General features: G+C 32.6%; 3 protein-coding genes across 5 annotated transcripts; 1 reads left to right on the top strand and 2 right to left on the bottom strand.

Moving 5' to 3' along the window:
* The first annotated feature begins 2,683 nt into the window (after nucleotides 1-2,683).
* On the top strand, nucleotides 2,684-6,782 carry LOC108756761 (vesicle-associated membrane protein 712-like). Of its 2 annotated transcripts, XM_018500795.1 has the most exons (6): nucleotides 2,684-2,800; nucleotides 3,250-3,678; nucleotides 4,271-4,484; nucleotides 4,790-4,951; nucleotides 6,341-6,633; nucleotides 6,692-6,782. In XM_018500795.1, the coding sequence occupies exons 1-6, from the start codon at nucleotides 2,793-2,795 to the stop codon at nucleotides 6,780-6,782; spliced, it is 1,197 nt and encodes a 398-aa protein (XP_018356297.1). In that variant the 5' UTR covers nucleotides 2,684-2,792. The 2 variants fall into 2 exon arrangements, with proteins under 2 accessions (XP_018356297.1, XP_018356296.1); XM_018500794.1 differs by lacking the exons at nucleotides 6,341-6,633; nucleotides 6,692-6,782 and adding an exon at nucleotides 5,405-5,619.
* A 949-nt stretch (nucleotides 6,783-7,731) lies between these two features.
* LOC108756758 (vitellogenin-1-like) lies at nucleotides 7,732-16,428 on the bottom strand. Its single transcript, XM_018500787.1, has 7 exons — nucleotides 16,209-16,428; nucleotides 14,389-15,077; nucleotides 13,253-14,173; nucleotides 10,959-12,024; nucleotides 9,277-10,881; nucleotides 8,187-8,608; nucleotides 7,732-8,062 (listed from the first exon to the last, which is right to left on the bottom strand). Exons 1-7 carry the CDS (start codon nucleotides 16,237-16,239, stop codon nucleotides 7,820-7,822), a joined length of 4,977 nt encoding a protein of 1,658 aa, XP_018356289.1. The 5' UTR covers nucleotides 16,240-16,428; the 3' UTR covers nucleotides 7,732-7,819.
* Nucleotides 16,429-19,288: 2,860 nt separating this feature from the next.
* On the bottom strand, nucleotides 19,289-27,051 carry LOC108756757 (vitellogenin-2-like). 2 transcript variants are annotated; one of them, XM_018500786.1, is made up of 7 exons: nucleotides 27,007-27,051; nucleotides 25,962-26,692; nucleotides 24,873-25,718; nucleotides 22,721-23,768; nucleotides 21,051-22,643; nucleotides 20,285-20,697; nucleotides 19,289-20,091 (listed from the first exon to the last, which is right to left on the bottom strand). In XM_018500786.1, exons 1-7 carry the CDS (start codon nucleotides 27,029-27,031, stop codon nucleotides 19,468-19,470), a joined length of 5,280 nt encoding a protein of 1,759 aa, XP_018356288.1. In that variant the 5' UTR covers nucleotides 27,032-27,051; the 3' UTR covers nucleotides 19,289-19,467. The 2 variants fall into 2 exon arrangements, with proteins under 2 accessions (XP_018356288.1, XP_018356287.1); XM_018500785.1 differs by having other exon boundaries at nucleotides 25,962-26,695; nucleotides 27,007-27,050.
* Between the last annotated feature and the right edge of the window lie 483 nt (nucleotides 27,052-27,534).

The raw sequence follows: 27,534 nt of genomic DNA, 5'->3' as shown, positions 1-27,534 counted from the left end.
CGGCGGCGACGACGACGACGACGACGACGACGGCGACGACGACGACGGCGACGACGGCGACGATGACGGCGACGACGGCGACGTGGACCGGGACACCGTAACGACACGAAGCACCGCGACACGTAACCGCGAACACAGACACTCGCGGTCGAGGCACCACGCCGCTAAATTTTATCTACAAGATGTCTGTCTCTCTACTTCTCCGCGGCGCGCACACTGACGGCTCCTCGGCGGGCAGGAGGACGGTCGCGCAGCCCGCCGCGCGCAGCGATCATTCGAGACAGCCGATTGGCCGCTCCGCCACCAGCTGCCGCCACCCGCGCATCCACCGCTCGCCGTTCGTGCCGGCTACGATGAAATAGCGAGGCGCCACTGACCGACCGCGAGTTCTCTCATCGATACTTTCCGCTCTTCCGCTCTTCGCCCGCGACCAGATTTTACTTATTTGCCTAATGCCCGTTTTTATCATTGCAGATTAACTTCAAGTCTTCTCTCAGTTTATCTTTTTCCTGGTTTTAAGATATTAGAAAAACACAGATGTCTCTTTTCACTTTCAATGTATTTTGACTTTTATCTCGATTTAACTTGCTTTTAATCTTCCTCTAGAAAATTTTAAGAATTAGAAAAGATAAAAAATAAATTAACCCGAGATTAAAGTTAATCTACATTGGTAGAAATGGACCAGAGTAAATTGAATCAAGATTAAAATAAATCTATACATTGGTAGAGGTGGATATGATTAAGTTGCACATTTCTCGTGCGTTCGAAATGCAAGAAAAATGTTGAGTCATTTCAAATTTTGAGAGGTAAACGGAAGCAGAAACTTCCTGAGCAAACCTCGGAGAGTATATTTATTTTGCTTATTTTTTAACGTGATAAATGATTAAATGCAATAATATTTGTATATAAATTTGTTTATAAATCCCTCATACAACATGTGATAGATTAAGAAAAAACGCGCGTGTAACTCATAACAGTCTTTCATTTTTTTTCCTCAGAAATTAATAAATATGTAACGAAGTACATAATGCGATTGGTTAACTGCGCCACGTGCAACACGTTGCAGCATTCTGTATGCAAGAACTATAAAAGTTGCAATGATTTACATTTTTTTCTTTCTTACAGCTAATTCTTAATTCTGAACCTATTTTTATACAGCTCTATTTTCTTGTTTCCGTAACACGATACATTAATGCTTTTGTAGTTTTACGTTGAACTATACTTGATCTAATGTTAATTTATACAATATGAAGTTTTTACACAGTTCTATAATAAACATTTAAATTAATGCATGACTATAATCAGTAAAACTGTACTTTGAGTTCTCTAAGGTTTCTGTAAATAATAAAAGAGAGAAGAGAAGAGCGAGAGAGTTCCTTTTATGTTAAAAGCCATTAGAATGAAAACATATTTGATTTCCGCATTTCATTTATAATCAAAAATAGTTTAGATCGTAATGTACTAATGTTTATAATCTTTATATAAATAGACTTGATTAATCACTCCATCTCTCAACTGCAAATATACTAATTAAACATTAATATAATAATGGAAAATAATTTGCTTTACAATCAAAACAAGCGACAATGTTATAATAATTTATATGTTAAAAACTAAATGAAACAATATATTAGCGGCATGAGAACGATTTCGATTAAATGTCAATTAATTATAAATTTATCAGTGATAAATTTAATTGACAAACAAAATAGGTTATTCCAAAGTTCTTTACTATTATTATTTGTTGTCCATAATATAATTTTTCTATGCATTAAACAAAAAACTGTTTATAATATATGTAAATGTAAACATAATTAATAAAATATTATAGATAAAATACGGATGTTAAGTGGAACAAAAACGGAAGTATTTTTTTTTAATACAAGATAACAATCATAATCTGTCTTCGTTATACTTTCTGCTAAACATTATCTATTCTTTTTTTTGTGAAATAAGACTTATTACATAAACGGACGTTTGTCTGATATATTATTTTTACTTGAATTTTTACGGGATGGGAAGCTTCGTCAGTTTTGCAATCACAATGCAAGCAATATCTCGCTTTGCACTCGACCTTGTATATCCATGAATGTCGGTAGAACAGACCAATGATTAGAGATCGTAAAGAATACTCTATCCAGACGTTGGTAGTTATTCCACATAAACGGCAGCTGGTAAAGCTACCTTTCCGTTATCGCGCATATTATATTTGAATTGGCGATAAAACATTTGTGCACCAGTCGCTCGTTTTTTGCATCGTATATGCATCTGTGTCAAATCGATGCTAAAATCATTTACTGTTTTTTTTTCATCAAACTTTGTATTAAATAACAATCGTAACCGATATCTTCCACTTTTCCTTAATACAGCACTGTAGTTTTTATAATTGATTATAATTAACGATTTTTAATATAATACCGGATTTTTTATCTTTTCCTCTTCGACGTTTTCATTCACACGAGAACATCTGAACGTAAATGTACGAGTTTTGATTGACGGCATGTATCGCAAGCGCGGTTGGAACGTCAACGGCAAATTGTTCGGTAACAGGTTGACGATGTTCTGAATTTTATTTTCCCTTCGCTCGACGTCAAGTCAATAGCCTTTGTCGCGTCTCAAGGGAACAACGTGCGATAATTCCGCATGTGGTTTGCGGTATTGTTTATAAGCGCTGTCTCGCTTGTGTTGGGAAACAGATTGAGAGAATTTGCGAATAACAGCAGCGCGAAACAATTCCTGCAGCCTGACGTTTGTTTAATCGGGTATTCTTTTTAGTAAGAAATATTTTTAAAATGCACAGGTGAATTCCGCTAGATTGTTACAATAACGACACTATCGTAGTCTGTAATTGGCCATGTTTAAATCTTATATCTTAAGAAATTACTACTTAAAAGAAAAATTTACAAATAACGTTTTTACTTAATTTTTCCGAAATTTTCTTGCACTGAGAATCCCATTCGGTTGAATCAACTAATCTCTAATTTAGATATAGTATACACACAAATCCTACAAATTTAATTATTATCTAAACATTTTATTTGTATTATCGCAAACAAATAAAACGTTATAACATAACCAAAATTTTTGCTTCAATTAAATTATTTTATTGCATCAACCAAGGATTGATCAGCCCATCTAAACAAGAGATTAGTTGATTCAACGAAATGGGATTCTCAGTATATAGTATTTTAAGTTGCGAATTTCGGGACATCCTGTATAATCAATTATCAATTAAATTTTATTGAATAGGCAAACATGTAGCAATTCGGTAAATGTCGATCGGTGTATGCAGTTCATCTCTTGCAGCAATACATGGGACGTATGTGTTGTTATCGGCTTTATCGAAACTTCTTTCGTTATTCACTGGGCTATCGGAATTGGGATAAACAACCGGCAACGTTGGCGTTTGCTTATTCTGACATTTGTGAACGCTTTATGGTTTGACAGACAACAGAGTAGTATCCACTCATCATCCATTCAACAAGTGTCTTCTTCATTTCTGGCTAAAATGAACGGAACTGTGCACTACGCTATGGTGGCTTTGCGTCAGACATCCGGTTGCAAGATCATTGCGGATTATTCCACGAATCCAAATCCGATCTATCGTACTATCGCTCTCAGTACCATCGATGGTCTAAAAACCGTCGAGGACGACAAGATCAGCGTCGATAACAGTAGGTAAGATTTTTTTAAATTTATGCACGCCATAATAGTTACTTGCAAAGAATATGCAATTTTTAAATTTATTTTAAGAATAACACGTAATAAAAAAGCAACGGTTTAATCAAATATATGCATTTCCAGCGGTAAAGAGAGTAGATTTCGCGTATTAAACCTGTTTTTCACTTAAAAAAGCGCGTTAAATTGTAAGATATATTATGAGATACATAGTTATCAATTTTTCTTGTAATGATGTTCGCTGAAATCAAGTGCAACAGATTAATTAACCGATAAAATTAACATGCCTCATTACTGTTATTCTTTTCAATCAATTCTTTTTTTTAATTTATTGAGTCACATTTTGCCAATAAAAATTATTTTATAATTATAACATTATCAAGACACTGAAGATGACCTTAATTAAAATTGAAACGTCTGTTATTCGTATTACTGGCAACCGTCATATCAAACATTATCAAGCACTTAGATAGCCAGCTCGTTTCATGTTTACTACTTTGTATTTAATCTTCAAGCAAACTTGTTATTTATTATATTTGTTATTATTTGATCTGCGCTGCAATGAGTAAAATAAAATACAATTCTTTCATAGATATACGGTACATGTGCTGATTGGGGAACTTCACTATGTTTGTTTGACATCGAAAGTGAACTGCCCCTCATCAGCGATATGGGTAGAATCGTGCTCTCAAATATTTTTGCAGAGGCTACGGACGGTTTATAAAGACTTACCGTTAGCAGATTTATCGAAAAATTTAACCAATCTCGCGGAAGATGAGTTCTCAAAGCCATTAAAGAAAATAATTGTAAGTGATAAAACAATTTTATATAGTAGGGAGAAAATATGGAATTTTTTAATTAAACAAATTTTAAAATCTTTTAAAAAATAGAAAGAACAGTTTATAAGTTACTTATAATACGTTCAAACTTTTTGATTAGCTTTAAAAATCGACAATAATGAAACTGTAACACATTAAAATATATTAGTAATTTTATGTTCTATAACAGCCTCTCTCTAAAAATAAATGATATTATCGCTCATAAATTTATGCAGATAAATTGTAAAAATGTCAATACACACATATAAAGAATAAAATTGATATTATTTCAGGAAGAGTATAATCAAGGTATTGGCTGTAAGAATCTGACTTCAAAGTTAGAAGAAGAATTGATTGAAGTACGTCGCATTTTGATGAATGGAGTCCAAAAGTTGATTGATAGGGGCGAAAGGTTAGACGAACTCATCCGAAAGACGCAAAATCTCGAAATTTCGGTGAGAACATCTCGACATATTTTCCTTTCTCTTTTTCATTTCCTTTTTGTGTCATATGTTGCCTTTTGACAGGCAGAGGAGCTCACAAACATGAAATATGAAACACCAATCAAGAACGAATAAATCGTAAAGCAATCGTGCAATATTTCCTATCAATACTCGAATTAATTAAAAATTATCAATTCGTATTAATAATTCATGCAAATTGATCACTGATGTAACTCCATTAATACTTCTATATATATATATATATATATGATCTCTATAATGAGAAACATTGTTACACCGAATAACTGCAACTATACAAACGCAGTTTCTAGTAGCTTTAATTATAATTGCAAAAGCAAAAAATAAATTAATCTTAAATGCAGGGTCGCACAACTGACCTTATTAAATTTACAGCAATCGCTTATCCACTGCAATACATAATATTTGTGAATATTTTTATTACAGTCGCGAGACTTCCACGTAGTGTCAAGGACTCGGCAAAAGAAAAACAGCAACTTGAAGATAGTAATCGTAACATCAGCCTTCATACTCGTGTTAGTTGTATTTCTTACAGTTTTTATATACTGTTTTGAAGTTTACTGTAATTCTTATGCACATGGCACATTAATGACTACTCGAACTAACTAGAAAACTTTAAATTATATTAGCGTTACTCATCCAGCTCGACTTACTCTTTATAGTTTTGCATTCATACATTTTTTTGTATTTTAACAATAAATATACCTTCTCTTGTATGACAGTCATTATTTCGCATTATAATACAAATTAAATATATGCAAGCTGAAATTATAGGTAGATATTTGCAATACTGTCAGTATCTCAAAATATACATTGATTACTTTATTAATAGCGTGTTCCTTGTTCAATTAATATTTCTTTTAATTAAAAACTTGTACCTTAAAAAAATAATTCATAAAATTGGATTTATCTTGTCTGTTAATACTTATTAAAAAATTTATGCGTTGATCAATCGATCTAGTATACGAACTGTCAAAATACACGATGACAGCTGTTCATACACATCATGTATTGAGATCATCAATTAGCATTATAAAAAAAAGCTACAATTAGATACGATCGACTTCTGATGGCTTTTTTAAAAGTGTGCGAATAAAAAATAATGATCTTCGATTTTTAATATTTATCAAATAACTATTTCTGAGTAATTCGACACATTAAAAAAATGGCGTCGCAATTAAGATTTGCGACTAATTCTGCTGAATTGCAGAATATAATTAAAATTAAACACGATTTAGCCGAATCATTGAAACTTATGCATTTTCTTGCTGCTCGTAAGATTCAGGTTAGTTAAAATCTAACTATATTAACGCGGGATATATATTAATTAATACATATATATTTAAAGCTTCTGATGTTTAGGCTTGGTTCCGCGGTATCCTTACCCGCAAACATCTTCGTAAACTTCGCGAAAAGGCGACGATTCTGCAACGTCAATGGCGCGGTTATTATATCAGGATGTTCATCATTAGACCGTATTTAGTCGAACGTGTTCACCAGATGTGGCAAGATCATTACAATAACATGGCAATAAGAATCCAAGCCGTATGGAGAGGCTATTGGTCTAGAAAAACAAAAATGAATCTTTTACAATTACGACGATGGTTGAAAAATGTTTATATAAAGAACGATGAAACTTTAGAAAACATGAAAAGGTATGCTCTCGCACATGTCTTGTTGTATATAATTTTAGCAACATACTTTATTTTGTAGATTTAGACAACGAGAGCTTGAGCGCACGGAAAGTTTGATTGAACAAGAAGCAATGCTTTGGATTTTATTTATTTTGTTTAAGGTAAAATAATATAACTAATTAATATAAGATCTTTGCAATTTACACATATACACCTTGCTATCTATTATATAATTTAATATTTAAACACTATACATTATGTTCCTGTAAAGCTGCATCACTTGCTGAGAACAAAGTGCCGTCCAGGTGTCATCACAAGAATTGATAAAACTCGCTTTATATACATCGAAGAAATGTTAAAGTGTCTCGAGTACAATCAATATATTGCGAAAGCAAAAACTATTTGTAAAGACTGTCAAATCGATCGTAAATCATCCTTAATCTTTCGAGACACTTATTTTGAGAAATGTGAGAAAAAAATTCGTGAGTTTGAGAGAAGTTTGAGTCCTAAGAAAGTGCACATTTGTAAAAGTATAGTTAATTAATATTGAATCAATTACATAATTTTTATAATAAAATCTCACAATCTTACAAACAAAAACGCATATTCCATCGTTTCACACTTTTATTAAATATTGCCTTTTTTTACCCTCTGTAGATCAGTGTTTCAAAAAGGAAAGAGAAACTATGGTAAAGAATAAACTAGATCATTAACAAAACAATAAATGTTTCGGAAAATGCTTACATAAAAATGTTATATATGTACAACCAAATAAATCATACGAATCAAAATGGACTACTAATTAAACCAGATTCGCTTAAACTGTCCAATACACACACACACACACACACACACACACACCCACCCACACACACACACACACACACACACATCCACCCACTCACACACACACACACACACACACACACACACACACACACACACACACACACATTTGACAATAAAAATTTTTTTAATCGGAACAAGAACTCTGGTACAAAGTCAATAAAAAAGCTAGTATAAGAACATTGAAAGTTTTCCACATGGAAACAGGTTCTAATTTTTGCTTGATTCTACGCTTGAATTGGATAAAAAAGTTATTATTATGTCAGATAAGGCTTATCAGTTCTGATAAAAAAACTATACGATTATTGCTGTGCTTTCCTTAAACGTATCAATTATTGTAATGATAGCCTCATCTTCCCTTTTATCTTTCACTGATGACGTCACCCGGAATATATGATCTCGAAATGCATGTGGATTGTTCGGCTTTTAGTTTGTTCTGCAAAGCAGGCCCTTCGCAGTCCTCTCGATAAGTCAGAGCATATGTAGCGGCGAATTCTTCGGGCTTCGTCAGGATACAATTCTTAGGCGTAACAAAATCGTTGTTGGATCGCATGTTGTAATTACCGCAGAGACCGCGTACAGTATAGAGATATTTATCGTGTACCTAACAGATGTGTTTCATTACATTTAAATTTCACGCATCTCTTGATTATATTTTATGCAGTCACATAAGTAGTTTAACTTATGTAGTCTATTTTATATACAACTAGCTTCATTTTTTTACTTACATAAAGTAGGATACGTTCTCCATCATATACGATGTGAATATTATATCGCAGCGAATGCATTATTATTATTTCATCCTCTTGATAAATTGCGTATAAGTCAGTTTGTCCGTAGCTCGTATAATTCGAGAAATAAGAATCATATTCCTCACCACCAACGACAGAAACTTGGAGACGATCGTCCAATTTTCGCAGATGAATTTCTTCATGACCCAAGATTATCCATATCTGTTTACTGCCGTCGACCATTTCTCGGGCCATGACAATTGCCCTCACATCATACCGAAAACTTAAAATTTTTTCGGGATTATTGGAATCCCGCTTTGGATAAGGCGCCATCATAACGTGCCAACATTTTCCTAATGTCAAGGGATAGACCTTATTGTCAAAAGTTACAACATGGGTTTTGTCGAGAACGCACATATCTGCAAAAAGTTTTCATATCTAATAAAGCGACGTGACACTAAGTACATAAATAAAGATATAAAAAAAGAGAGTTTTCTCTAGACATAAAGAAAAAAAAACATAAAGAAAATACGATTCTAATGTAATAATGCATGTATTATATGGAAAAAGAGCTATTTTCAAATTAATATATCAAAAATGAAAAATGAAATAAATCAATATTGAAATAAATCAAAATACATTTAAAAATTAACAGTCGATATTTTTATAAAAATAAATTTGTTGCCGGTGTAATGTCATGGAATCCCTTAAAATCTTAGTGTTTTGCATCTTTGACGTTACATTTAAAAAAATGCAAATTAATAATTAAATTTAAGTAACGGTTCGTGTTCAGCAAGTAAAAATATAGGAAATGCCTGTTCACATTCGCAATACAGAAAAACGTTAAATTTTGTTGCTCCCCAAGTAGTACAGCAATGCTTGCAAATAAATGCTAAAAAAGTGATTATATGTGCTTTTTTAGTGCTTTGTTAATGCTATAAGCGCTGTGTGCTACTTGGATCAATGTAACATATCCATTTTTTATAAATAATTTTCCAATATATTTTTATAAAGTTTTCGGGATCTTTTTTATAATGACTACTTTAATAATTGTATTGATCTCATACATACTTTTGAATGCACTTACCTCCTTCCAAGTCTTCCTTAAAAAGCTTGTTTAGTGTAAAATTGGAAAAAATAACATTAGGATCTTCAATAAAGTGTGACAGAGAGAACGAAACATCCACTTGTGAAGTGCTCAAAGAAATGTTCACATCATTATTATCAAGTGGCATTTTTATTTCTACATCCATGTTCTTATTAACGCTTTGCAAGTTAGATATTTTGATATTATTATCGGAAATCATCATTTTGATCATCATGATCATTCTGTTGGCAAGCAAATAGAAATTATCAGAATTCGTTTCCATTGACATCATCAGAAGATCCCTTTGTTGGATTAATTCATTAGCCTTTTGACAAGTTGGTAGCCAAATATTGCCTTGTTTCATTTGTTGTTGACATTCCTCAACTATCACGGATTTCATTGCCTCTTTTATAACATCATCAGTGCGACTCAAATTTCCTTTGAGTTTTATCGTCTCTCCATTTGCACAACTTCCATATCGCATCTCGATGTTAAATTCATAATTCGGAATCTTTTTGATTGCCTTCTCAACATTTAGATGATTGTAGGGTGATAATCCAACAATGCTATTAACACTGCAAAACTCCCAGAAGACTTCTCCATCTAGCGATTGGACATTTCCATAAGAAAGAGTCTGCAATTTATCGAGGCTGTCTCCCAAAACAAAGGTGAAAACGTAATAATTATTATCAGCTAAAACACTTATGTCATACATTGTAGATGTCGTGACAGAATAAACATAATTGTCAGATCTATTATCTTTGGTAATTGTGAATTCATCTAAAAATTGTTCTTCTCTTTCCCTGCTGTTAGGTCGTTTGTCAACTATTGTAGGAATTGTTACTTCCGAACTTCTATTAGTCCTCCTGACATAATAAGTTAAATTTACTTGTGCTTCTACGGGATATAAGATGGCGTCGAATCTCCTGTAATGAGCACCAAGATTTAAATAAAATATAGTAGAAAGCTTAATAAGACCTTCAAGTCCCTTCTTCTGCGACATATCGCTGTCAATAACATCACTTCTTGCGGAGAGTGTCAGATTACCTAGCGAAAACTGTACTTTATTCGGTTCCTTCGTGTGTACTAGACGTCTGTCATTGCTGAACTCTACAAGTTCGAGAATGTCCTGTTTTGAGGTATAAGGAACTACACTATGGTGAATCGCTAATCGTTTGATTGAAAACCTGCTAACACGATGGTTATAATGAGGGTGTATCTTCAGCTCAAATGTACCGTTACCTCTCACTTTGACATTTAATCCGGCTGGTATAGCAACGTGCGTATTGACATCGACACCAGCAATATAGTGTCTGTGCTCGAAAGGTGTTACGAAACCAATTCTACTTTGGATCTTTTCACTTGATACTATATAACCTGTTACTGCCAGTTCTACAAAGCTATCATTTTGTAAGTGTGTGACTTTAACAGATGCTCCCTTGTTAATGGACATTATGTTCGGTAATGCTAAAGTATAGATGAACGGCAGACCGGTTTCAGTCGGGAATCCCAACGTTACGTCGTAATGGTTTAGATCATTTATGTTTTTGTATTCAAAAACGTATGATCCTGTTTGCGATATCGATTTTTGATACGTTTTCAACACTGTAATATAAAAATAATAATGATGATTCACAGTATTAAAATCAACAGTTTTTTTAAATAAATTTCAGAATACTTACTATTAGTAAATTCTTCAAGCGTACGATTGTCAAAGGGATAGAATCCTAAAGAAAATGCAGAATCCATAAAGAAATTTCCTTCCAACTGTTCTGCATTTTCGGGCTCAATGCCAAGCTTTTCAACTATCGTTTCAATCATCCATTCCTTCTTGGTTTGATTTTGAGGCATCCAGGACTGTTCACCTAGCCATATACCTAACCACTTCTGTTTCAACTCTTCGATGCTTGATACTGTATATGCCATTTTTGTCAGGGGTAGATTTAATCCACCGTAAGATTGAAGTATATCAATATATGCACCTTTAGGTGTATTAGTGTCGTCGCTACCAATTATCTGATAAATATTTGTTTGAGCAATGTTTAAGGAGGCGATTTTCGTTTGCATAAAAATGCTCTGAGAGTAATTATCCTCGCTAATGTTAGGATTTAATAGCTTGCTAGCGATACGCGCCTTTTCAGCGAGATCTTGCCATTCTGATTGTTCTAAATTAATGAGGGATTCTATACTGGTTTTGACGACAGAATTTACGTGTCGATCCTGATCCTGATTGGTAAATTCCGCCATTCGCTGCAATATTATTAGGGATGGATTGGTTTTCATTATGATGTGAACAGCTACACAACGTAATTCGTAGGCCTCCTTTAAATTCAAGTAAATCTTCAAGGCGACGGATCTGACAACTCTCGCATAGCTTTCGGTTAATCTGTTTAATGAGATGACCATCATCAAACGTTGGAATTTCGATATCGGAATTGTGCCTTCCAGATATGGCTCAAAAACGGAAAGTATTTTCGGATGACCGAAATTACCCAATGCCATAATATACGTTTGAATTTGATGACTGTCGCTTTTCTCAATGGCTTTTCTTAATTGGGTAGCCATATATGGAATATAAGTTTCAAAAAGTTCATTGTAATGTTTAGGGACTATACGGCCGAAACTGTAGACCGGATAGTAAATAGATAATTTGTCACTTTGAGTGTAACGAGCCAATTCGGCGAATGACAAAGGTGCAGTTGCATTCAAAAATCTCTGTTTTGTCACCTTTTCATCGGTAATCAGTTCCTATATAGAAATCAATCACTAAAATTAATCTTTGCATGTAACGGTTAGTACAAATATTTATGTAAACAATGAGAAATTTTAAAGATTACAATTCTTTTTATTTTTTGCTTTGATGTGAAGTAACTCCGTTATATATACCGTGTCTGTCGAACTTTTAATTTATCAAGTATTACGCAATTTGACGAAAATTAAATTTTCTTTCCATGAAAAAGTCAAAGAGGTTCTGAAAGTGATGTAAAAAAAAAATATCCGTGTCTCGACGTTTTACCAGATAACGTCGTTAACGTTTTTTAAATATCACCAAATGTCTTTATGATACTGTACAGCACAGAACTTTAAAAGAAAAGATATATAGTTGACATATAGTTGGTGAATATTGTTGGTTTATTGTTTGTCATACAAAACCGAATCATACAAACGGCAAATCAAACGACCAAGATTCTTATAATAATTATAATTGTAATTGTATTATTATTATTATACAAAAATATAAAAATATTTGAAAAAAAAAATCTTCAATTATTTTTTTGTATTCGAACTCATCGCATAATTTCACATGAAAAAATTAGTCAATATATAATTTATTTTAAAAAAATTATTATATAATTTAAATTATTGTAAAACGACTATATATGAAGTAATACGATAAATGGCTGCATAATAAACGTTAACAACTTAATCTGGTAAAACGGCAAAACACGAGTATTTTTTTTACATCTACTTTCAGAATCTCTTTGATTTTTTTTCACGGAAGAAAATGTGTGTTGTACTGTATTATTTACTATAATAATAAAATAAATGAACGGTATCTTTCTAAGATTTTATACTGTCTAAAAAAATTAGAAATGTCTAGTTTTTAAACTTAAAAAATATTTTAAACAGCTGGGGTACCGAAGACATTGCACAAATTGAACAAAGATTACAAGATCTAAGCATTTGTGTTTTGCTATACTTCATCTTATTATCCTTTTATTTCTACATCGGGTCTGTCCAAAAAACTTAAGACCATCACATATAACAAATATTTTACTCATTATAGTTTCAGTAGTATGTTAATAAAAACTTAAAATGTAAATTAATAACATAAAGAATGATTGCATGCAAATTATCCTCCTTCTCACTTCTTTTCTAACTTTCAGGACGTAAATCTTCGTACGCAGCGTAAATACCAAAATTACTCTGTGCTATACATTGCAATATATATACCATAGATATAATGAATACTTACAAAAAACGCTGCGACATATTCCGTTGTAGGTGCGAGCGCGGATTTAGGAATTTTCGAAATAATCTGCGCCGCTTGTATGCCCACGAGTTTTCCAGTTTTTATCCAGTTTTTTATGGTGATAAGAGCGGGACCAGTTCCGGCGTTTGCAACGGCGCAGCTAAAGGCACTCCATGCATTTTGATGTGTTACATTAAAATCCGTTTCAGTAAACGAATTCACAGTATTATACATTGTGGATACTCCATTATCTATCTCAGCGATCTGTTCAACATTCATGGTGCGAATCAATCTAACCAGAATTGTGAATCGTTCTAAAGCATTGATGTATCGGTCGTTTATTTGCTCCGGGGAAAGATGTTTGATAGTTTGATAATTGTCGTCTATTAACGTCCGACCGATCAGACGGATCGCTATCCGAGTATAATTCTCTTCGGAATTTAAAATGCTCATGCCTTTGTATCCAATAAAATAGGGTAATAGCGGACTCTCCGGAGCTTCATCCAATTTCGGTTTAGGTTGAAAGTAATCTTGTTCCTCGATCTTGAAGTTGTCATCGTCGTTATGGTTTTCCTCGCTAGAATTGTTAGAATTATGGTTCTCGGATGATTGAGCCGCCAAGGAACTTTGACTTACATTCGGACGACGCGGTTTGCGTTGGCTAGAGAACGGATTATTGTAAGTGTACACTAAATTTCCAGTTGACACGAGATTGTTGGACACAGGCACAGGGTTAGAGATCCGATTCATTCTATCCAAAGTTAAATTCATACCACTGTAAACAGCGCCACAGTATGTGTTGTCAAATTTAGATTTATTAATTTTATGAGAGTTGATTAACATGATCTGATTTGTCATCATGGAAGATTGAATAGTAAAACGTTTCAGGTTACCGGAGATGGTAATATAATTCGAAGATGATCTCTGCAACAAATATACAATCTCAAAAATAAATTTTATTCTCTCAATGTTGTGTGCATTTTTATTTATTGAATTATCATACGTATAGAAGTGATAGAAACATTTAAAGCGAGACAGTTTCGCTAAATCTTTTTCTTGATACAGTCCTCAATCACGTAAGATTTTATCATTTTATCAAATGTTGTTTGATAGCTGTTATCTATCAAAATCTAACTCACCGAAAGAAATTCATCGTTAGATCCTGGTTTCCAATTCATTTTATTGATGATACCAGAATGATAAGCTACTCGCTGTTCGCATCTGGAATAATTCTTTGTTTTTGCAATAACGAAATGTTGAGCATCTTTGTGGAGATGTGGCAAAGATATTGACAAATGATCTCCCTTCATTGACGAAATACTGTAAAGGACCTCGCATTTGCCGCCAACGGAATCCTCCATGACTTTAAATTCACTAAAAGACTGATTGTCGTTGGGCATCATAGTGCTCCTACTTGCTATTGCGTTCTCACCCTCTGTGTCAATCTGCAGCTGACTCACAATACTTTTTAGCAAATTCACCTCCCAAGTAGGCACATCTTGATCAATTAACACATCTCGGATCACTCCTCGTTTGAGCTTGATCTCAAAGGGCTTTTCTGATAATGAAAGCTGGCGAAACTCAAGGTTGGTGATTTCATCCGAAATATCCGACAATATTTCGTTCACAGAAGCATGCTGCATCTCGGACACCGCAGCCTGCAGCGTATCCGATGATTTCACTTGAATAGTGAGTTTACCTCTCATAAAAATTCCGGAATACTGCTCAGCTAGCCCGACTAAGCCCGTCAATGTTCGACTTTTTATAAGATAATGATATTCGTTTCCCGTTTCCCATGCATGATTGTGATCGGCTGTGACCGCTTCAACTATCGAAAGAAAGCGTCATTACTTTTCCAAGTATGTTTTAACAAATAAAATATGTGTAGTTCATGTAAAAAAATTAATTTACAGAATTTTGTTGTACTGGTTATTATCTTAACAGTATTCACTTTTTAAAATTAAATAAGTAAAATTTTTTCTTTCAATTTTCTTTTAAGTTAAGTTAATTTTAATGATTTATGTGTGAAATTAAGTTTATAAAATAACTAGTTAAAGTTAAAAGTTAACTTGTTCTAAATTAATTAATTTAAAAATTATGAATTTCTTAATTTTATTACTTTTAATTAATTAATTTGTTATTACACAATCTTGATATTTTTATAAAAGTTTGGATTTACGTTATCTGTTTTTATCTTAATGTATAAATTATCTATAACTTAAATTGTAAACAGTATAATATTAATTTTCAAATTAACAATCATAAATATTAAATTACTCCCGTCAATTTAATACCACTATTTATCAAGTAATAGAACAATAGGACTCGGCGCATAAATCAGTGTGCTAATTCAATCAAATAATTATTTTCTTAACAACATGAATATTAAGTTGCAATAATTTATTTAACATTAAACATACGTTTCGATTCTATATTTAAGCCATCAACTAGATTTAACAATTAATATCGCGATTATAGTGCGATATGCAGGTTCGCATCTTTCTAAAATGTTAATTCATCGTGTCGTCATGACAAATTATCATCACAAAAAGATGGAAATGTATGTACCTAATTGCAGTATGGATTGTTAAATTTTGTTGATGATGATTCAAATACAGAGTTGAAACGTACATTTGAAACGTTAAATAAATTGTTGGGACTTAATATTCATGTCATTAAATATAAATGATTATTTTATTGAATTTACGCATTAATTTCTGCGCCAACTCCCATTGCCTTTTACTAATTGCCTGGTATTATTAAAGAGAAGCTAAACTTCCACAGTTTTGGATAAATCACAGCATTAAAAAGGAGAAACAATATATTGTTTTAAATTTCGTAATAATTACTTTACTATGTACAGAAAATTTTGTTAAATACGCATTAAAAGATGAAAAATGACGTCATCGTCCAATTTTCGTAGAAATTAATATTATTTGTAACGTTGACATCTACTTACTGATTAAGAGAAAAGCCAGATACATCCACATGATATGATGCGAATAGTGTCAAATGCAAAATGAAAGCTCCTTCTTCTCAATTGGATTTATATATGCTCCATGTCAGCATGACTCGCACGGAACGATGCTCATTGATTTAGATTTTAACTTGAACTTAAAACTATATTGTTCCGACGCACGTGATAAATTATTTTAACCTTGTACATACTAGAATTGCACTTGGTACATCCTGATAGTACAATCGAGTGTGATTGAGAGTAATTCACCATAATTGTGACATACTTGGAAAATTGAAGACAAAATCGTCTCATATATTATATTTTTAAACAAAACAATAACTTCGCCCAAAAACATAATTCATTTTACCGATTATTCAATAAATGTCCACATTTATTAATAAATTACTGTTTTCATCAGATATCTGACACATAATCGAATCAATTGAATACTGTATGTTGATAATTTTATATATACAATAGAAGGTCTAAAAATTTATATAATTCTTTACACGATTTTTTACGAAAAATTAAGAAAAAACTAGTTTGTATTACAAATTATACTTAATTTGAAAATTTGAGCAATTATATTTTATATTATTATATGTTTTATCGATATTTTCATATCGATGTTTTATCGATTTCTTATTTCTTATAATCATAAAATTTCTCATAATCATAATACTTACATAAAATTTATTGTCTTTCACAGAATGTGTTTTCACATATGCATCACATTCCTGTTATTTTATCGATAGCAAGTAAGTTTGCGCGAAGGTTTATAACAGGTCATTGGTAATCTTTAGTATGTGTTAAATGTTTCTATCTTTTTAAAGATTTTTATAATGATCATTGCTGTTTTACATTTTACATCAACTGGCCATATTTTTCTAATAAAGCACAATCTATTATTAAAAACAAAATAAAAGTTTGCCTCTCTATATATTATATCAGTTTTTTAAAGAGTGAAAGAAAATTATTCATTATTAAAAAGATTTTGTTAATAAAAATATAGAGATACTATCCACGGAGAGAAGATCACGATCCACATATTTTATGATCAGATTGGAAGACTCGAGTGCGTTATTTAATTCCACATACATTATTATCGGACTGCCCAAGGATACAACAATAATGCATGCGGAAGTAAATAACGCTCGAGTCCTCTAATCTGATCATAAAATGTATGGATCGTGGTTGTTTTTTCTGTGGACGCGTATAGTAAATATCATCTGCAGTGGAATTATATAAAATTAACATATAACTACTATTCTAATTATTGTCATTTATTTTTTTAAATCTTCTATTACGACATAAAAAAAATCTACACGGAAAGGACAGTTTTATTAAAATATTAAAAAATTTAACTAGATACACACACATATCTGAAAATAATTTCGTTGGAACATTATCTTACATAATAATTATGTAAGACGTTCAAACTGATGGCTAGGATGTTAAAACATTTTGCAGCATTGCTCATCATACTTGAGATTCCTACAAAATTATTTTGATAATCCAACGAAGTTATGTTTGGATCTGTAGGTACCTAAATTTTTAAATACTTCGACAAAGTCATTCCTTCCATGTTATTGCAAACTCATTTATTTATTAAGGAGAATCATTTTCCTCTTTATTGTTGATTCATATATCCATAGCAATATTCCACCTATACTATATATAGAATTTCCGTTTCTAATCTGTTTAATTTAGTGCGTGTATAGCGTTTGCATTCTCAGCGCGTTGAAAATACAATGAGAAAAGCAAATCAGTCTTCAAGACGTCAACGAACTCATTGAATCACGATAAATTGCAGTTTTTATTACACAAAGTCAATTTAAAATATATGAATATTTACATTACATGTACAACTTCTTTTATTTCTGTATTAGATATGAGATTGAAATTGAGATTGAGATTGAATTTAATTAATCAGAAGAAAGAAAGCTGATATATCAGTGAACTTTGCTTTGATTGATCAGATTCAATTTCAACTTTAATCTCAATTTCTAGTCTGATATTTATGAATGCGAATGCACTGCAAACTCGCGTGTAGCACATAACTCGCGCGAAGCAAGTAACTTTATAACTGCGATTGCTGCGATACGGCGATTGCTGTGATACCACTATTAGCGACTGACTCTGGAGCCGCGGGAGGATGAGGTTTTGTACTCTAGATTTTCTAGAACGTTCTGAAACTCTTTGACATGAACTTAGAATGCGAAACGCCTTTATTGAGATAATAAATAATTGGGATGAAAGGGAAAGACGATAATCAAAACTCGTTTGTCACACAGACTGTGGCTGCTTTTCGTTGCACGCATAATCAGCATGATGTCTTATTTTATTCTTGCTAAACACTTTGAATAACAAAGATAAAGCAATACCTCATACGCATTATGTATGCAATGAAACGCAGTCTTTATTTCATTGTCTCTTATCTACACTCACCTGTAAAAAGTGGGTCTCTAAATTTTAGCAACACAAATTTTTTATATTTATTAAATAATAATAATTTAATGAAAAATCATTTGTATTGGAATAAATCAAAGCTCAAGTTAAAGTTTGAACATTTCACTTAATAAACAGGGAAATCCAAATTGAATTACAGAAAATATTTTACAAAACATTGATGTTGTTGAAGACCTTAAAAAATAGAAAAACACATTTTTTTTCTTTAACTATTATATTATTATATTTTATAAAGCATTTTCTCTCTTTTGATTTTCTTGGTTATTAACAGGAATGTTTAATCTTTAATTTAAGTTTTCATTCACCGCAATACGATAATTTTTCATTCAGTTACTGCAATTGAAAAATATAAAAAAATTTATATAAAAATTTAACAAAAATTTAACTAATTTTTTTATGAACACAATATTCTGCTAGAAAGAAATAAAAATTTAACAGTTACTTTTCTGACAAAAAGAACAATTATTGTATAAAAGACAGATCATGTAATGATAATAATTAATTAATGCTGATGATTAAATGAATTGTGTTGATTTCGAACAGCTTGGGTATGCGAAAAAGAATATATCACGAACAATATTATGTTGAAAAGCTTCAACTTTATTATTTGCTTACATTACTGTATTATTAAACAACACTGTTAAATCTATAGTATCAAATTAACCTAAGTGAGTTAAGTTTGATACTATAGATTTAACAGTGTATATTTACTGCTTTCTAAAAAAAGAAAAAATAAAAAAGAGGTCGTTTTAAGTATGCATGGTCGGTATATCATTTTGGTATTGCCAGATTACTCGCAGAAGCCAGGAATGTGGAAAGTACGCGATCTACTGATAGGCTTTCGGGTAAAATCTGGATTAGCGCCTTGCTCGATCCTGCGTTTTATTAATAAAGATTCCTCGTTCTTTGGTTGGCAATAAAGATCAACATCCCTAGCGTAGCTTCTCTGAGACTTAGTACCTTCACGGCACATTGGTACAGGTTTGGTCGTGAAACAAATCTCTTCGTCTTCTGAAACAACTCTTGTACGGTAGACAACGTCGCTACCGTCTGATAAATCCTTTCTCTCCAAATGAGATCTTTTACTATCATGATTCAAGTGATATTTTCTCTTGAGATTATTGTTATGATAGCCCCAAAATTTACTATGTGTCGGCGATCTTCCCGCTTCTATATCGTTAATAACGTTGTTCGAACGAAATGTTGGCAACTCACGACATTGAGTGAATTCAGCTTTTCGTTTGTTCTCCAGAATGTCTTCGTGACGGTAACCCTCATCAGTCAAGGCATATGTAGCGGTAAATATTTCGGGCATCTTCATGAGACAGTTTTGAGGAGTGAGGAAATCAGTGCTGGGATCGGAATCGTAGTTACCACAAAGACCGCGTAGAGCATTGCGATATCTGTCAGATACCTGATGACAAATTTATTTTGATTGTTGTTATGCTTTCTATATTACTGCGATCGACTTATTAATGGCTGCGTTCGGAAACGTCGCTTAATATTAAATATTAAACCAAAACAGATGCTGATTCCGAAGCATCGGAGACATCCAAGCAACATTTCCGAATGCAACCATTACCAATTTGTTTCACATTTTTACTCACCAATAATTGAATACGTTCTCCGTCAAATAGTCCTCTGATATCAGATTTGCTCGAAATCACTTCTATCGAATCGTCGGGTAGCTTATTGAATTCAATTGTTTCATCATCTTTTCTTAGTTGATAACTTTTATATTGTGGTATATGAACGGGAGCGCCGTCGACTTTAACTGTAATATCATCACTCGTTTTCTCTAATTCAATTACGTGATCATCCAACCATAGAGCGACCACCTTGGTACCATCGGTACGATTTCTAATTAAGGCAACAAAATCCACTTCTGTTATATTTTTTCGAGTATCAGGATCCTTTCGTGGATAAGTGGTCGTTAGTACATGTTTATAAGTCCCCAGTTTCACAGGATAAAGCAGCTTATCAAAAGTAAAGACCATGTCTTTATCAACAGTACATGAAGCTGTAAAAAAAATTTTAATGTTTTATATGTAATCTACATTTTGCAAACGATCTTTACCAAATAAAATATAAATGCGCCATAATAACAATAATAGAACAATGAGTAATTTATTTGTTTAGAATAAATGAAATTCGCGGAATAATTGAGAAATGTTATAAAGTTAATAGAATATCAAATTATTAACTTCTCTGGGTTATTATTCAAGCATTAATTTCTCAATTGTTTCTCAATTAACATAATATATTACGTGACTCAATATATTAAATTATTTTAACTTTCAATATTAAAAAAATAGTAGTTATATCTTTTATGAAATCTCTTTAAAAGGTCTTTTATAAAATTTTGTGACTTACCTCTTCTTTCTTTTCTCCGGTATACGGTATTTTCCTTTAATAGCTCTTGCATTTCGGAATCTGTTTGCTCCATATTAGGGAAAGTAACATCTACTTGCGAAGAATCTAAGGAAGCCGACGGAACTGTTTCTATGGGTGACAAAATCATTTTTATATTGAAGACATTTCTATCAGAGTCTTCCGAGTCTGTTACTTTCACGTCTGAGTGAGGGAAGAGATGCGACAAATAATCTAAAATCTTGTGAACAACTTTTTCAACATAGTTAATTATTGAACCTCTAACTGAAACGTCCAACTGATTCTTCACTCGGGCAAGTTCAGTAGCCTGCTGGCAAGCACGCAGTGTATTATATCCCCTCTCCATTTCTTCCCGACATTGTTTAACTACTCTGGAGGACTCTAATATATCCTTTATTTGGTTGCTTCGCGACAGGCTCCCGTTGACGACAATTTTGTTTTCTCTGCTGCTCTCTCCATAATGCAGTTCAGCTTTGAACTTATCTCTCGGCGCATGTTTCTTCATATGTTCGAAATTTAGAGGAGTATCTGGTGAATATTGCATTTCATGCGTATAGTAAAGAGTATAGTAAAGTTCAGATGTTGGTCTTTCCTTTCTCGATATTTGAGAATTCCAATATAGATAAATCTTTGACTTCTTGTCTACGTTGCTGTCCATCCAACCAACGGTGAACACATTTTGCTTTTCTAATTCGGGTAAGTTGAAATTTACATCCACTACATGGACATCACCCGACGTGAAACTTTTGCTGAAGCCTGTCACAATCTCCTGTCGTCTCTTTTCACTGTTTGGCTTTACATGTTTTAAAGGAAACATAATTTGTGACTCTGGTTCATGTGATTGCACGGCATTATCAATTGCAATTTTCTCATGAATAACATTTATGTGTAATGCACTCTTTGCTAACTGTTCAGGATTCATTATTATATCCATTCTTTTATATTGGCCGTCAGGTATCTCTCGTAATTTTAATAAGACCTGTAAAATGCTATTATTTTCTTCTACATTTTCTTCTATTTCTTTGTTATCAGTTTCTACTCGGACAGAAATTAAGTCTCTCTCTGCTATGGTTTTACGTTTTCTTTCTGTTAATACAAGATGCGTGTTTCTACTAAGAGATACAGGTTGAACATCACGAAGGTCTTGTCGCGTAGTGAAGGGAACAGTGCTGAGATGCAATACAGTGATTGGAGAAGTTTGAGTTTGTGGTCGAATCTTTAACGCACCAGTATCATGCTTGCGTTGAGTCAAATCATATTCCAATTCATATTCTAATGGTAAACGCAACATTCGATTGACATGAGCACCAGCAATGTAATGATGACGCTCGAAAGGTGCTATAAAACCAAACTGTTCCTGAACCTTATTGGCAACATACATATTTAACACGCCAGTTTTTTTTTTATTCGAAAGTTCGTCATTCCTCATTTCAGCTTTAAGTTTAAAAATCATTGGCGAGTCTACAGTATAAAGCAACGGCAGGCCACTTTCAATTGGGAAGCTTAACATCATTTCGGTATTATAGAAGGAAAGTAAATCCACTTGTTGATCCCTCTTGAAGAAATCCTTCAACTCTGTAATGTAATAATAGTTTATGTCTTTAAAAGTAATATTATAGTAGTAATTTTATAGTAAAATTCGGAATACTTACGAGAGGAAATTTTTTTAACAGTACTACTGTTAAAGGGATAGATCAGAAGATCATGTGCTGTGTTAATAAAGGCATGTCCTTCCAATTTACTCAGATCTTCGGACTTGAGCTGAAGTACTTGCATAAGCTTCTCAATACGTGATTTTTTCAATAATTCATGACTTGTTTCTTCGTTCTCCCAATGGCGCCACAACTGCTTGGCACTCGATACTAAGTATCCTGCTTCTACGGTAGGTAATCCATGGGAATCGAAAATAGAATTCACAGCAACTTGCAAATATGAGGGTATTATACCACTGCTACTAATGGTTTGCACACTAAGTCCTTTAATACTCATGTAATCCAAATCTGTGTAGTAGCCTTGCGAATTCCATCTCTTAAACTCTTTCGGATTCAATAGATGCCTGACACTGCGCGCCTTAGTAGAGAGATCTTGCAATTCTGGTCGCTTCGTATTGGCGAGACTGTTTATTGTACTTTTTACAGCAGAGATTACGTCTTCATTCGAATCGTCATTAGTAAATTTCGCTATGCGTTGCAACATAATCAAAGGTGGATCGAGTATAATATATCGATGTATGGACATACAACGTATTTTATGATCTTCGTTTACATTTGAGTAGAGCTTATAAAAAATTGGTCCAACTAATTTCGGTTCGAATTTGCTTAAGGTGGCCAGGGAAGATACCATGAGCAAACGGTGGAACTTCGACACCGACTCCTTGCCTTCTATGTACGGCTCAAAGATCGAGAGAACCTTCGAATTGCCTGTCAAACCAAGTGCCATGATATATACTTGAATTTTTGAAGTGTCACTTTCAAACAAGCCTTGTTTCAGTTGTTCTTCCATAAAGGGAATATAAACGTCGTTTATCTCAATGTGTTCGGGTGAGACTTTATGCCTGAGAGTCATAGGGCCTAAACGCCTCAAACTGCGTGTCATATAGTAAGTATTGGCATAATTTTTACGTATTACTTCAGCAAATGCTATTGGTGCGGTCACATTTACGGCTGTCTGGTACAATACTGATGGATCGGATATCATTTCCTGCACAAAAATCAGATAAAAGTTAAAATTAATTTTTATTTTTACACAGGGAAATACATATAACATATATGTACGTACGTATATACTGTACACAATTGGAAATTTGTTTTTATGTTAATTTAACATAAGTTGAATATGTTAAAAATTAAGACAAATATTTCGTAAAATATCAAAACGTAATTCTAATACAATTTATAAATAGTTATTCTTCTTCATTATAATTAACATTTATAATATGTTAAATTAACACATTTCATTTATTTATCTTAGAATTTAAATTTTAAAAAACATTATTTTTTCGTTTTTGTTCATTATTATTCATGAATTATTATTTTAACACTAAGAAATATTAAATATCAGTTTACAAAATATTCAAATAACACAATCACATTATATATTAAATTGACATTCGAATATATTAAAAATTCAATACAAAATTGTAATAAGAACTTAAGTGGACTATTTCTAACACAAATACAAAACGTTTTTTACTGTGAATGCAAATAATAATTACTTGTTTCAAATATATTTAAAAAATTTATGGTAGCAAATCCATCATAAATTTATCACAAGCATCAAATTTGTCAAAAACATATAAAAGTTATGCGGTTCGCGGATTTCCTCCGTGTCCAGATCCATTCTTGGAATGCCAACGAGGAAACCCGTGAAACGTATAACTTTTATATAGAAAATACCCGTGGAAGCTTCAAGAATATCGTTAAAAACATATTCTAAATCCTAATAGTTTAACATTTCAATCAATATTATTCAATTAAACAAACTCGATTTGCTTATATAAAGTCACTTCTCTGATAATTTTTTTATTCTTCAAAAGAATAAAAATTCTTTGTTGAGTAGATTAAAATTAATTTCTTAAAATTTTTTTGTAATATAAGCATATTTTAAGATTCTTAAGAAAATATTCTTTATTAAATATAATCATTATTTAAAAAAAAAAGTAAATCGAGTAATCATTTTTCTTAGCAATAAAATGATTTCTTTTTGTGTATATGCATATCATTTTTAATTGTTGATATAATAAGCATTTTGATGGACTGCGAAGAATTAAAAATTAATTGTTATTATGTATAAATAGGTACTTACATAGAATGTTCTGACATATTCTTTTGTTGGTTCGTGAACATACCGGGCAGCATTAGATATAATTCTTGCTGCTTCTATGCCTTCAACTTTTCTAGTTTTTAACCAATTGTAGACAGTCACCAAAGCGGGTTCTGTTCCGGTTTGTGCAACAGCATCCCGGAAGATGCTCCAGACAACATTCTTGTGATCTGCATGCATTCTGTGATGTAAGCGTTCTTCTAATTCACCAATCTGCTTGAGGCTCATGATGCGCAAGAAGTTTCTTAAGTACACATATTGCTCCATTACACTTAGACGCGTGTCATTAGAAAACTGTATTGTTGCAGCCATTTCATGAACTAAGTCATGAATTAAGTTGATTTGTTCATTTGTGACAGTCATGAAGGATAATAGCGGGTTTTTTTTGTGCATCGAAGCCATGTGCATTGCCAGTCTTTTAGGTGAAAGATTGCTCTTATATAAAGTGTGATCCTCATCGCTGGAGCTACTAGAGAAGCTGTTCTGGTCGTCCCTTTTTTCAGAAGAACTGGTTCTCTCTGATGAATATATTTGCTCGGAATTCATACTGACGCTTGGTAACATTGGATTCTCAGAATCAGAAAATGGATTGTTATATGTGTATATTAGGCTTCCAGTTGATTCGAGGTTGCTTGATTCGAAGAGATCAAACGTTGGACTGGACACTTTGTCCTTTTTTATTAAAGTCATTCTTATTATGCTATGGACGTTGCCAAGGAAAGGACGAGTTTTTTCAGGCCTAACGGATATATGATTCTTCGTTACGACAGATTGAATAGTGAATCTTTTCAGATGGCCCGAGAGAAGCATTCGAGTCGTAGATAATTCCTATAATAATCACATAACCGCAAATAAGAAATTTCCTTAAGAAATTTTATTATTTTCTTTTTTATTAATTGTAATAATTTGATTCTATTAATACAGTAGTTTGAATCATTTGCTATAGAAAAATATTAATATTTTAAATAAAACAGTCTTTCTAAAAAATATTCTTTTTAATAATTTTCAACAATTGTTGCATATTTTTTAACTATAAACATAAAATATAAAACAGTTTATCAATTAACTCACCGAAATGAATTTATCGTGTTTATAGAATTCTTCTCTTTCACGGACCATTGGATCTTCTAGATCATGATACATTTGTCGCTGAAGGCATTTCTCGTAATTCCTCATTTTTTTAACGTCGTAATAATATCCTTCACCACGTAAGTCTGGAAAAGGTATCTTGTCTGGTATCTCTCGATGAGCATCTGAGTCCAACGGTAAGATCTCGTATAGTACTTCGCACTTGCCACCGACGGAATCTTCTATGGCTGTAAATACAACGGGAGAATTTTCGTCGACTGGAACTTGAGCGCTTCTCATTTCTATCGCGTTTTCTCCCTGCGTGTCAATTTGCAGCTGGCTCAAAAGACTCTTGAGGAGATTCAATTCCCAAATAGGAATATTACGGTCGACTAATAAATCCCGTATCACTCCGTGCTTCACTGTGACCTCAAGTGGCTTTCCTGACATGGGAATCTCCCGATACTCCAGCATATTATCAGGAAGTTCGGTATCCGGGCCGTCCACTAATGTGGTGTGTAGATGAGCGTACTGTGGATTGGACAGCACCATTTGTAATTTCTCTGGCGATTTTACATAAACCGTCAGTTTAGCCTTTATATGAAGTCCAGTATATTGTCGTTTCAACTTGTCAAGACCTGTCACTGTCCGACTCTGTACAAGGTACTCATACTCGTTTCCTCTTTCCCAAGCATGCTCGTGGTCAAGCGCGCCTGTGACCACGGCCACGCCGGCTGCTGAAGAGAAATTACCAAATTGTAATAATTGAAATTTGTATTTTCTTGTCGAATTAAGATAATTCTTATTACGTTGGATTTTCAAAAAGTTACATTTACTTTAGTATATAAATTAGTTAAACAATAAGTTCATCCAAAATATGGAAGTCAGATATTGCGGCAATGATTTTATATCAATTGAAAAATTAATTAATTCTTACCAACTTGAAAAAATTTTTTTCAAAAATTTCATAAAAGTACAAGATATTTGAAATTTTCGTGGATATTATTACTATTTACATAAAGTTATTTCTTTATTAAGTCTTTCTTACCTAGAAGGATGATAGGGAACCACATGGTGTTATGTGGTTGCCAGGTATCGAATGTGAATGAAAGCTTCTTCTCCTTGATTTAATTTATATACAGGAGTATGCCAACTCAGCTTGACCTGCTGATAGTCACAGAGATTCAGTATCCGTACTTGAAATTGTACCGTTTATGAACGCGTGACAAATTTTTTTAACCTTTCACACGATAGATTACTTATAACATCCGCAGCATATTTAAGAAAGTAAAGACGGGTCGTGCCATCGGACTTCCGGACAGAACTTTGACTTCGTTTGAAGTTATTATTAACTTTGTCAGTTAATGAAAACACATTACTATCTATTAATGTTGTTTTCTAGATATCATATTAAAATTTATTAAAATATGTTTGACGTAATTAGGGATTAATAAAAAAAATAATTACTATTTGCGCAAAATTTTTTGGAACTTACGCAAAATACAATTGTTTATTTGCTACGGAACAGAATAAATAAATATATATATATATATATTTATATTTATATTTATATTTA

Source organism: Trachymyrmex septentrionalis, unplaced genomic scaffold, assembly GCF_001594115.1.
Source record: "Trachymyrmex septentrionalis isolate Tsep2-gDNA-1 unplaced genomic scaffold, Tsep1.0 scaffold13, whole genome shotgun sequence".
In the NCBI taxonomy this organism is placed as follows: Eukaryota; Metazoa; Arthropoda; class Insecta; order Hymenoptera; family Formicidae; genus Trachymyrmex; species Trachymyrmex septentrionalis.
Note: the sequence above shows the minus strand (reverse complement) of the source record. Positions and strands in the feature narration are given on the sequence as shown.

Excerpts from the sequence above, each read along its gene's own strand:
- LOC108756758 (XM_018500787.1), bottom strand. The coding sequence starts at position 16,239 with ATGTGGATGTATCTGGCTTTTCTCTTAATCA. Across the intron at positions 15,078-16,208 it reads TCTGGCTTTTCTCTTAATCA|TTGAAGCGGTCACAGCCGAT; the intron begins GTAAGTAGATGT and ends TTCTTTCGATAG. Across the intron at positions 12,025-13,252 it reads AATATGTCGCAGCGTTTTTT|GAACTGATTACCGATGAAAA; the intron begins GTAAGTATTCAT and ends ATTTCTATATAG.
- LOC108756757 (XM_018500785.1), bottom strand. The coding sequence starts at position 27,031 with ATGTGGTTCCCTATCATCCTTCTAG. Across the intron at positions 20,698-21,050 it reads CCGGAGAAAAGAAAGAAGAG|CTTCATGTACTGTTGATAAA; the intron begins GTAAGTCACAAA and ends TTTTTTTTACAG. Across the intron at positions 20,092-20,284 it reads GAGAACGTATTCAATTATTG|GTATCTGACAGATATCGCAA; the intron begins GTGAGTAAAAAT and ends ATTTGTCATCAG.
- LOC108756761 (XM_018500795.1), top strand. Across the intron at positions 3,679-4,270 it reads ATCAGCGTCGATAACAGTAG|ATATACGGTACATGTGCTGA; the intron begins GTAAGATTTTTT and ends ATTCTTTCATAG. Across the intron at positions 4,952-6,340 it reads CGCAAAATCTCGAAATTTCG|GCTTGGTTCCGCGGTATCCT; the intron begins GTGAGAACATCT and ends TCTGATGTTTAG.